Raw genomic sequence first — 12,196 nt, 5'->3', positions numbered from 1 at the left:
AGAACATTAGAGTATATATATATATATATATATATATATATATATATATATATATATATAATAATTTTCACAACCAAAAATATTTTCCGTTAAAAAAAATAACAGGACACCACAGTGTTTTGAATTTGTGAAAAGTGGTAAACGGTATGTCCTCTCTCTTTCATTTTTTGTTAGTCGTGACAACTCTCCCAGTCTCAAGGAAATCCGAAACGGTTGTCAGCAGCAAAGTGAGAGGAAGCCGCCCATGCCTTTGCGCCTACTGCGGCCTGAGCCGCCCACGCCTCCCCCGACCACCACCCTGTCCCCACCTCCGGCCCTGCCCCTCTCACCACCACCTTCTATCGTCAACTCCAGCGAGATCCTGGTAGAGTTAGAGCGCAACAACAACACCACTAACACACTGCGCAAGGCCCCTGCAGAAGGCGACAGCGAGCCCAACCTGATCGACTGTCTACTGGTCAGCCCCGCGCTCAACGCCCTGTCCATTCAACTGCCTGCCCACGCCGACAGAGTGCTGGGATGTTTCGCCCTCATCCTTAAGATGCTGTGAGTATGGCGTCCCTGGATCTTTCTGTTACTATTCTACACTATACCTCCATCCAGTTTTAAAAAGTTCCTTTAGGCAGTAATGGCTGCCAGTCCTTGCCACATGGTAGAGGTAAATGCTGCCATCACAGGACCTCAAATAAATAGTGCTAACTTAATTTTATGTTAATTGATGAGCTTGCCAAAGTACATTTACATTTAGTCATTTAGCAGACGCTTTTATCAAAAGTACATCAAATAAAATCAAGCTACCCTTTTGAAAAAGTAGCTAGCTACTCTACAAGTTACTAACAGGTAGCTACACTGAAAGTGTTTGTGGCACTTTTAGATAATCATTGGGTTAATCTATCTATCTATCTGTCTTATCTGTCTGTCTGTCTGTCTGTCTGTCTATACATACACACTTACATATATATATATATATAAAAAACTGGTGAGTATTTCTCTCAGTTAAGGCAGTTACATGCTTTATCACTTCATTGTTTTTTTGTTTATTATAGTTTTATTTTTTAGTTTTTGTGTAATTTAATTTAACAAAATATTTCAAATATTTCTACCAAAAAGAAAACCATATGCAGGGAATTCCAGGAACACTAAGTGATAAGTTGGCTGTACAAACTGATTCACTACAAACTATTGGATTTCATTTGAGAATGAAAGAGATGAGCATTTTAGAGTTTGTTCGTGCATTGTAAGGCTGCGTAATACAGCGTTTTGTTGCGTAACACTGCTGCGTGTTGGAATAATTATTGCTTACAGAAACAGCAATGCTATTTTAATAACAGCAGAGCTACTGAAAAAATCTATTGTAGTTATTCTCCAACACTGTAATCGTCCCACATTGAGTATAAATGATCACTTTGGGCTATAATAAAGCAGATTGAGCCATAATCACACTGAGAAGTGACCTTAAACCAGTCTGCATATTTATAACAGATTCATTGAACCGAATCTGTTTTTAGGCTTTGCTACCTTCACCTGATCCTATTGTGAACCTTCCGGTTGCAGATCACAGCAGAGCCTCTGAGGTTTCAGCTTTCACTGGCCGATCTTACATTAGGTTCTTATTTTCTCCAGTTCTCACTCTTCCTGTCTCAGAATCTCTAATTTCTCCTCTGGCCTTTTCTCTCTACAGATCAGACTATGATGACTGGAGACCAGCACTGGCCAGCCTGCTTCAACCAATCCCCTTCCCGAAAGAGTAAGGGCATTTACTCCCCTCTCGTCCTGTTCACAGTTGCTTTATTTCTAACCATTTGCTTGCTGTCTGATTTAACTATCAACTATGGCCTCGAAAAGAATGGAATCCAGTGTGATTAGTAATCCATTAAGATTACAGCTGCTGCAATTAACTCATTATGAAGTGTCAATTACACCATTCAGTTTAATTATCATTGTGTTTAAGTTTTAACTTGTTTAGTGCAGTTGCACATGATTAAATTAGTCAACTGGTTCTAATGAGAGAGTTTTACCCAGTTTGATCCACAGATACCAGTTTTAAGTTGAATTTCAGCATCATTTGACACTCAAAAAGATGTTAAAATGAACAAAAGTGAAAAGCATCATTGGTAGATTGAGTAACTCGATGTCGCACAGCTCATTCTATACTAAATATTTATGTAAAATAGATTCAGATTTTAGTTACAAAAGATTTCTATTTCAAATAAATGCTGTTCCTTTGAACTTTGTTCATTAAATAATCTGAAAAAAGTATCCTGATTTGCACAAAAATATTAAGCAGGACAACTGTTTTCAACATTGATAATAAAAAGAAATGCTTCTGAAGCACCAAATCAGCATATTAGAATAGTTTAGGTTTAGGGGATCATGTGACACTGAAGACTGGAAGTGCTAAAATTCAGCTTTGCCATCACAAGAATAAATTACATTTTAAAATGTATTAAAATAGTAAAAAAAATAATAATTATAGTGATATTTCACAATATTATAGTTTTGCTTTATTTTTAATCAAATAAATGCATTCTGGTGAACAAGAGGTTTTTCAAAAACATTTGTAAAAAATCATACCGATCCTAAAGTTTTGAACGGTAGTGTATGAGAAATATTAATTCATGTTTTGGATATGTAGCCTACATAACGATACCAGGGGCTCTCTGTGTACGTGTGGTGGGATGGTCTCTCGAGGGATGGTATGCAAGGGAGAGTACTGACGTGGGCGAGCCGCAGCAGGGCTCTGCAGTGGGATTGTGGGTATTGGGTGAGGCTTCTCGGGTCCTCTGTGGCTCCTGTAATTGGCCCTGCAGGACAGAGCGCATCATTACAGGTCTTCTGCAGAGCCCTGTGTTTGCCACAGGTGGAGGGCTCACCTGGGTTCGTACGCTATGCCGAGCTTCCAGCCTTCATTAGAAAAAGTTAACAACAGCCAGGCGCATCCCAGAGCACTCATGATATACATGCAAAACATTTGATGAAGTCCTCCCAGACATACACACAGAACACTTTAGATGACATACACACAGAACATTTTGGATGACTTGAAATTGTATCATGATGCGTGTCGAGGCAAGCACGCCTACATATAGACTCAGAAAGCAACTTGTGTAATTATGTGGAATGACGACACTGTCTTATTTGAGTGCCTGAGTCAAGTCGATGTTTTTCTCTGTTTGCTTTCTCCTCTCTAGGGCCCTTGCACATGCCAAATTCACAAAGTAAGTGACTTCAGTTTTGCCCCTAATGTGTTGAGTTGAATTACTGAAATAAATGAAATTTTCCATGACATTCTAATTTATTGAGATGCACCTGTAGAACCATTTAGAGAGATACTTAAATGTCAGGTTAAAGGTATAATTGACCCAGAAATTAAAATTCTATCATCATTTACTCACCTTCATGTCGTTCCAAACCTGTATGACTGACTTTCTTCTGTGGAACATACAATATTTTGAAGAACTTTTAAAAACTGGAGCCCATTGATGTCCATTGTACGGACAAAAAATAAAAATAAATAGGCTAAATTATTTTTCAGAATATCTTCTTTGATGTTCCACAAAAAAAGTAAGTCTTACAGGTTTGGAACAACATAGAGGTGAATAAATGATGACAGAATTTTCATTTTTGGGTGGACTGTCCCTTTAAGAGTTTTTGTAAATTGTTGAGTCATTATGAAACTTTAAAGTGACAGTTTGTACAAAAATCTAATTCGGTCATCATTTTCTCACCCTCTTGTTTTTCGAAACCTCTATGAAATAACACAAGTGTGGAAGAGTATCACAAAAACTACAAAAGTGTTTTTTACAAAAGTCTTCTGAAGCCATTCTATAGCTTTTGAGGAACAAACTTTGTCATTATTCACTGAAAATTTAGACATTCACACTGACTCACTTAGGTAGATTAGTTTGGTCAGCTTTGTGAAATGAATCATGAATCTTTTAAATTAAATGAATCTTTTTAGTCAATTGGTTCATCCACTGCACAGAAATGGTCTGAATGATTAATTCACATATCAAACTGATAGTCTCAGTTCAGATTAACAGTGAATATCTAATAGAATTTAAGCCTGTTTAACACACAAATCTATCATATGACTTCAGAAGATTTAAAATAAAGCCAGGAGTCATTTTAACCCATTTCTATTATACTTGTAAGATGCTTTTGCTTCTTTTTGACACTTCCAATACCTTTTAATGGTAACTGCATAGAAAATAGAGACCTGTTGTTCAGAAAAATTAATTAATATAGGTTTGGAATAACATGAAAGTAACTAAATGATGACCAAATTATAATTTTTGGGGGTGAATTTTTACTTTTTACTATGTTTTGTCATCTAACAGATCTGGGGTTTTTTTTGTTTCGTAACAGAGAGCTGAAATATGTTATTCAGAGGTTTGCTGAAGATCCCAGACAAGAGGTGAGACCGGAAACTGCTGTTTGCAGAAAGGGTGTTGTTAGGCTTACAGTTTCAGTCGAATGCTTGCTTAATATTGGCACTGTAGACTTAATAAACAATGCTTTGTTGAGCTTCAGCCATTGTGAATGTATATGCATGTGTTTGTCTCTCACAGGTCCACTCCTGTTTGCTCAGCGTGCGCTCTGGAAAAGACGGGTGGTTCCAGCTCTACAGTCCAGGAGGCGTAGCTTGCGACGATGACGGAGAGCTGTTTGCTAGCATGGTATGAAAGTGTTTGTATGAAATACGAGATGTCTCATTTAGTTTTTTGTCCTGCCACTAAATCTACTTTTATGGTCTGATGTCGTTCGTCCTCACAGGTCCACATCCTCATGGGCTCCTGCTACAAGACGAAGAAATTTCTCCTGTCCCTGGCTGAAAATAAACTGGGACCCTGCATGCTCTTGGCCCTGCGGGGGAACCAGACCATGGTGGAGGTACATATGACTGACTGTTGCTTTGAGCCGGAATGTAGTGAGCTGCCCACCTAAGTAAAATTTTTAGGCATCATGGATGGTTCAGCCCAAATGCTTTTCCAAAAGCCTTAGTTTTGCTAGTCTCAGCCTTTAAGGGCACGTCCTCTGACCGCCCACAGTCTGTTCACTGACCATATGATGAATATTGCACACAAAATGGTACGAGCAGACTGAAAATTTGCAGATTTTATCTGATTGGCAAGCATTATGCAACTTCCTGTGAAACCAAGTTGTGTTTACAAGGTACTATTGAATGCTTTTGAGGAAGAACTAATGACTAGACTAAAATAAAACTGAAATATCCACAAGCAGAATTGCATATTCCACTTTAAATCATCTGTATTTTTGTACAGACAGAAATTCTAAGTACATTTTCTGCCAAATTTTTCCATTTTCTCGAAAACCATCTGCAGAAACTGTTTCTTTTTTTCCTCAGTCATTTATTGTTATAGCATGATAAATTTCAATTAAAATGACATACAAAACCGAACAATTTGTCTGAGTTGCCAGTTCTAGACAAGAATAAACTGCGAAGTGGACCAGATAGAGAATAAGTCTGACTGTATGAATGATTTGGCAACCCTGGAATGCGTTGTAATGATTCAAATTGAATTAAAATGTCATCCAATATTTTACTGTATCATCCGGTATTTGTATGCGCTATGTTTTTGTGTTTACTAAAGTAGCACTTGTTAGCTTAGCAACATGCTAACGTCAAATTGCAAGAGTGTTAGAATATGGTCATATGTAATATTGTTTGGCAAATTTCCGCAGATTTCTTTGGTGTTTTCTTTAAAATCACCTACAGAAACTGTTGCATTGTTTTTTTTTTTTTTTGTTTTTGCAGAGCTATCTATTGTTGTAGTATGAACAGTTTTTAGTTAAACTCGCCCCTATGTCACAAAAAATAAAATTAAAGGTAGCCTAATGTTGATTTTCGAATCTAAGTTGGCAGTTCTAGACTAGAATAAACTCCATATAGTCTATAATAGTCTATTTGTATCCTTTGTGGATTTAGAATTAGGATTTAATTTAATCCGATATTTTTATGCGCTATGTTTTGTGTTGTTTATAGTATCCAATTGTTAGTTTAGCAACATGCTAACATCAAATTCCATTGGAATGAATTGAGAGTGTGGCTGCATTTACGTTTTTTGGCAAAATTTTGCGGGCAAAATCCGGCAATTTCAATAGTAATCCACACGAGATTTTTCGCTAAATATTAACCCACACAGATTTCGCAGCATGTTCAATTACTCAATTTTAAATTTCACCACACCATTAGTCAGGTGTGTCACATTAGGAACATAGTTTCTACAGGGTTGTCGTATCAAATCAGTTACCCATGAGTTTCCATTTCTGTATGGATGTAGCCCAAGTAGACTACAAGGCAGCTCACTACATTATCTGTGGAGAGTTCAAAAAACTCCAGGGAAGCCCATATGTAGGATATAGCAGTGATCTCTGTGTGTCTGCCGTGCAGATCCTGTGTTTGATGCTGGAGTACAACATCATAGAGAACAAAGACACTCAGCTACAGATCATCTCCACCCTGGAGAGCACCCAGGTCGGCCTGCGCATGTATGAGCAGCTGTGCGACAGACAGAGAGAGCTAAAAGAACTGGTGAGTGCACAAACCAATTTCACAAATCAACACCGAGATGTTTTTACTGCCACGCACAGGCTTTGATAATACGGTGGCCAGTCATTATGCAGTCATCGCTGCTGTCACAGGCCTGGTTTATCGCTGTGCTCCCATTAACACAAAAAGACAAAAGTGACCCATTTACAGACTTCCTACGTATATGGTGCTGACTCTCAAGCGCCACCTGGTGTTTGAACTAAAAACTGCAGAACTAGTAATATCTCTTTCTCTGTTTAGCAAAGAAAAGGAGGCCCTACTCGACTTACTCTGCCCTCTAAATCTACGGTAAGTGTGTGTTTGTGTAAATTACAATTTATGGATGGGCTTGTATTTATGCTGTTGTTTTCATAAGTAAACACTACCAAATATCCTTCCTCAAGGCTTTTTTCTTCACATTTTTTTTTGCTCTAGGATGCTGACTTGGCTCGTCTGCTGAGCTCCGGTTCCTTTGGCAATCTGGAGAACCTCAGCTTGGCGTTCACCAACGTCACCAGTGCCTGCGCCGAACAGCTCATCAAACTGCCATCCCTCAAACAGCTCAACCTATGGTCCACCCAGGTCTGTTTTCTTCTGCTCATTTCATTTTCAGTCCTGTAGTCACAGAGAATCTCCACTATTTTGGAACAGTCTAGCAGCTATATGAGTTTTGAAGCCGAAAGAACTTTCTTAATGCTTTATGAATACTTTTTAAATGCTTTCAGGATTCTGTGATGAATAGAAAGTTCAAAAGAGCAGCATTTCTTTGAAAAATAAATCTTTTGTAACATTATAAATATCTTTACTGTCACACTTGATCTATTTAATGCATACTTGCTGAATAGAAGTATTAATTTCTTTAATAAAAACCTTTCTCAGTCTGTTTTATTGATTTGATTTATGTTTTCTGTTTTAGTTTGGAGATGCTGGGCTGCGTTTGCTATCGGAGCATCTGGCCTGTCTGCAGGTTTTGAACTTGTGTGAGACTCCAGTCACGGATGCTGGCCTGCTCTCCCTCAGCTGTAAGAACACATTTACACACATCTTATACCCAAGCTATTTTCATTCTGACCAGTTAAAAACACAGCTGTTTCTCAAATTAAAATAATTGGATTTATTCTCTAGCTTCTTGATCTATAACAGATCTTAGCTAGTAATAATTCATTTGTGAAGCTTGTTGAGGTTTCTTAAAAGGATCGTTGATCCAAAAATTAGTATTCTGTCATGTCATTCCAGACCGGTATGACTTTCTTTCTTCTTTCTCCCGTGGAGCACAAAAGGAGAACGCAATGTCCGTCCGAGCTTCTGTTTTTCATATACCGTAACAAAAGTAGATGGTGATTTATACTGTCAAGCTTCAAAGTATCATAAAATATGACTCATGCACTATAGTCCAAGTCTTTTGAAACCATAGTCATTGCTCGCAAATAATCTTCCTCTCCACCCAAGATCTCAAATGTCATTCGCGACCGTGTTTTTAAATTTGCCACGTCACAATCAGTCACGTAACATGCGAGAACCAGTGGTTTTTGCCATCAGTGAAGTCAAGACCTTCTGTTATGTGTATGAAGGCACAATTTTATTATTTACTTGAACACAAGCACAAATGATATTCAGTAGATGAAGATCATGAGCTTTCAGTTGAATTTCGACCAGCTCCTTGCACCTCCACTTTTATGGTGCTTTTTTCGGAGCTTAGCCATATAAACAATCATCTACTTGTTGTTTGGCTCTGAATTCTTCCACAGCTTTTTAAATTAAGTATTTAAACTATCCATTTAACAAAACAGTGGTTTCTTTTGAGTGTAAGAGACATTTAGTGTATGTCCGGACACATTTATGGTTTATTTTAATGAACATGTAAGATAATTAACTTATTGCAACCTTTCCTTACAGCTATGAAAAGTCTGTGCAGCCTGAATATGAACAGTACTAAACTCACAGCGGACACATATGAGGACCTGAAGGTAAGAAGATGATGAATCTAACAGGCCCTTAGACTGCTAGGATTGAAACTTAAAATTAAAGGTGAAGTGTGTCATTTAAAAAAAAAATGCAGAAGCTACTACAGTAAATGTACACTATTTCTAAAAAATAAAGTTTGGGGTCAGTAGGATTTTTTTATTTAATTTCAAGGAAATAAATACTTTTTATTCAGCAAAGACACATTAAATTGATTAAAAGAGAGTAAAGACTTTTTAAATTGTTACAAAAAAACTGAACTTTTATATTAATCAAAAAATCCTTAAAAAAATGTATTATGGCTTCCACGAAGATTTTAAGCAGCACAGCTGTTTTTAAAATTGATAATAAAAAGAAATGTTTATTAAGATATTACAAAGATTTTTGAAGAAGCATGTGACACATATGTGAAATATATGAAAAACAGATTTAAAATTGCAATACTATTGCACAATATTGCAATATTTGTGATCAAATAAATGCAGCCTTGGGGAGCATTAAAATGCTACCTTCAAAAACATTAAAAAAAAAATCAAACAGACCCCAAATTTTGAATAATAGTGTAAGTTGTTCATAGTTTCATTTCCCCCAAAAATGTAAATACTGTGATTCAGTGGTGCTTTCAAAACATTGAAGCATTACAACTAATGGAAAACAGCAACATCGACTTGACCAATGGCCTGAGTTTCGGTTGTTATGTTGTTTGGCTGGCCAATGGCAGACGAGGGAGATCAGGAAACCATTATCAACACTCTTTACTGTTCCAATACAGTCTGGTGACTCTAATGGTGCAGAAATTACACACTTCACCTTTTATCATGCAGCCAGTTTTTTATTGCCCGTATGCACAATGTTATGTACACAAGCAGGACATGTTCCTGGTTCAGTCAATCAATTGTAGCCTTGACTCTGAAATCAGAGTGGAATAATAGGAATCATAAGGCTGATAGGAATGTTGTTCCAGGAACGACAGAGGATGTTGAACCAGGAACATGTCACATTAAACATTTCAATATCTAAACCTCTCTATCTCTGGTCATATCCACAGGCCAAACTACCCAATCTAAAGGAAGTGGACGTTCGCTACACGGAGGCGTGGTGAACACGACACTCGAGGAGATTTATAGACACAGGAAATCGCTGACACATCATCCGAACACAACATAATCAAGAAACGAGGACTGTATTTATAGGGCCATCATTCAAGGACCTTCTGATAATATCATAAACGCTCAAGAATCATCTAGTGTCTCATCCGAGGACGCTCTTTGCAGCGGCATCGAAATGCAAGAATATGTCCCGTGACATCATCAGACAGCACAGGAACCTTTCTAATGACATCACCAGGGGACTTTTTCTCTGTCTCGTTCTCGCCTAACCCTTCAGAGGGTCCATGGCCCTCGTTTTAACCCATAACCGGCGTCCTTTTTCGTCCCTCCAGAAGACATCAGACCACCTGGATACATTTCCCCTGTTGTACCAGCGTCTGGTGAAGGCCTGAATATTCAAAGCCACATTCCAGTACAGTTTTGATATCACTTCCTGTGTGGAAAGCCAACTTCCACATTGTGTTTTTTTTGGTCTTGTTACATGTGTGCTTGGTCTTCTCGGTTCAGAGTCCATCGTTTTTGCATCCTCACAGAGATTTCTGGTGTAAAATGTGTCTGTTAACAATGTTCACGTTCATCTGTATATCTCTATCGCTCTGAAAATCATTTTTTATCAACTTGAATGAATAAGCATATTTTTCCATACACTGCTTTCATATACGTGTGTGTTTGTAAAGAAAATCGGCGTATCCCCATTTTTAATGCGGACATGTCAGGGGCTTCGCTCAAAAAAAAAAAAATGTTTCTGTTCATCATTTCCTTTCTCTTCTTTTTTTTTTTTTTAGCCACATTGTGTACAGTGTAATTTTAATTTCACAAAAAAAAAAAAAAAATTTTTGTTCTTCATTTTCTTTTTCTTCTTTTTTTTTTTTTTAGCCACATTGTGTACAGTGTAATTTTAATTTCACACCCTATTTAAGAGAACGTCGTCCAGGAAGTAGTCTGGGACTACTGTGTATTTATGAGCCCCCCTTTCTGGTCCTTTTTTCTTTTATGAAATACTTTTGTCAAGCATACTGAACCAAGATGGTGCCTAAAACATTTTCTGTAAAGATTGCATCACCTAGCAACGTCAGTTAAGTTGTACATAGATACATTACGGACTTTTAAACAGATTAATAGGCTTTATTATTCTCTGTAAACTTCGCCTCTAGTGATCGATAGGAGTCCACCACGAGTGTCCTGCCACAAAGGTTGACAATGTTCCTCATATTTATATCGAAATCGAGCCAAGATTTGCGCTATGTTCATTATGGCTTGTTATGCAGTTTAACCCTTTTATATTTAGTTTTCTCGCTTTTGTGATCAACGTCTCTTCGAACATATAGTTTATGACCACTGTAATTAGTTACAGTCAATATCTTGACTAGTAGAGAAACAAGGCAGATATTGTAGAAAAAACAAAAAAAGACGGTCGGAAATAAAAGAATCAGTTTGCCGTCTTGACTTAAATGGAGTTTTTCTTATGTTTACAAAGGCGTGTCTGTCTCTACGCCCACGTTAAACTATATCCAGAGAGAGTCGCTGCCCCGGTCTTGAAAGTAGCAGTTTTCGGTAGTTCCAGCTTTTGTGTGTGCATTCGATTTCACACAGATATAGATGCCGTCCAGAGGGGGGCGTTCAGTACTGGGTGCCATAATGGCACCAACTCGTGTTCTGCCATCTTGCATAGTTGCATACTGTATAATGTACATGTGAGTGTATATAATTTCCCGTTTCTCTTTCTCTCAAGTTTTTGGGAGACTTTGTTGCCTTTATTTTTATTTTTTTTAGATGCGTGCATATGGTCACCCGTTTTTGTTCCCTTTCCCGCCCCCAGACCAAGTGCACTATCATTGTGTTCTTTTTTTGTTTGTTTGTTTTTTGACTATGATAAGTTTAATCCATTTTTGTTGCCTGTTTTGTTTCTCTTTTTGCATGTTTGCAATTTGATCATATAGATTTAATATAAAGGGCCAAATCACTAGCCCCTTCAACCAGTTACCATATGGATCAATACGTGTTTCTAAGAGTGAAAGATGGACAGAGTTAGTGTAAACCGATGGATTATATTGGGAGTGTGTTATTAAGGTGGACTAGAAACTGTGCCATTCTGTACACTGGTGAAACTCAGGCTGATGCATTGTAATGGTCTTCAGTCCTAAAAGCGGACCATTTTTCTCTGTGGCGGGAAGGATTCAGGGGGTTGGGTTTCCCTCGGCCTTCATTTTGTTACGAAATTATAAAAAAAGCGCCATATCTTTGAGACAATGGCTAATCTATTGAAGTTGAAATCCAGTTTGTACATCAGTCAACCGTTTCCTGATTAATTTGTAATATCCTGTGGAACTCACTGTGCTATTTGTGTTTCCAATGTCTCCTTATCAACATATTATAATGTCTCATTAATTTCAGCTTTTTTATTTTTGTTGAAAAGCGCTTTTTGCTATGTTGAATTGAGACTGAGTCTTAATCTGATGTGGGTGGGCTTGGCACGGCCCCTGCGGCAGTCGTGTACATACAGAATGAACTACATTTCCCATGACTCCTGGAGTTTTTGCAGATAGATCTGCTGCCCTTATTTCTTGTTTTT

At 37.7% G+C, this 12,196-nt stretch overlaps 1 protein-coding gene across 1 annotated transcript in view; it reads left to right on the top strand.

The window, feature by feature from the left end:
- LOC107684659 (C-Maf-inducing protein-like) overlaps positions 1 to 10,407 on the top strand; it is a 30,283-nt gene extending 19,876 nt beyond the window's left edge. The window contains exons 10-21 of the mRNA XM_016480968.1: positions 175 to 546; positions 1,682 to 1,747; positions 3,192 to 3,218; positions 4,369 to 4,417; positions 4,572 to 4,679; positions 4,777 to 4,893; positions 6,416 to 6,556; positions 6,815 to 6,862; positions 6,989 to 7,135; positions 7,470 to 7,575; positions 8,450 to 8,520; positions 9,564 to 10,407. Of these exons, the coding sequence (XP_016336454.1) occupies positions 175 to 546; positions 1,682 to 1,747; positions 3,192 to 3,218; positions 4,369 to 4,417; positions 4,572 to 4,679; positions 4,777 to 4,893; positions 6,416 to 6,556; positions 6,815 to 6,862; positions 6,989 to 7,135; positions 7,470 to 7,575; positions 8,450 to 8,520; positions 9,564 to 9,617 (1,306 nt within the window). The 3' untranslated portion in view covers positions 9,618 to 10,407. The remainder of the gene's footprint in view (positions 1 to 174; positions 547 to 1,681; positions 1,748 to 3,191; positions 3,219 to 4,368; positions 4,418 to 4,571; positions 4,680 to 4,776; positions 4,894 to 6,415; positions 6,557 to 6,814; positions 6,863 to 6,988; positions 7,136 to 7,469; positions 7,576 to 8,449; positions 8,521 to 9,563) is intronic.
- Positions 10,408 to 12,196: the final 1,789 nt, after the last annotated feature.

Source organism: Sinocyclocheilus anshuiensis, unplaced genomic scaffold (genome assembly GCF_001515605.1).
Source record: "Sinocyclocheilus anshuiensis isolate Anshui unplaced genomic scaffold, SAMN03320099.WGS_v1.1 scaffold93, whole genome shotgun sequence".
Taxonomy (NCBI): domain Eukaryota; kingdom Metazoa; phylum Chordata; class Actinopteri; order Cypriniformes; family Cyprinidae; genus Sinocyclocheilus; species Sinocyclocheilus anshuiensis.
The sequence above is the reverse complement of the archived record's forward strand: the minus strand, read 5'-3'. Positions and strand labels throughout refer to the sequence as shown.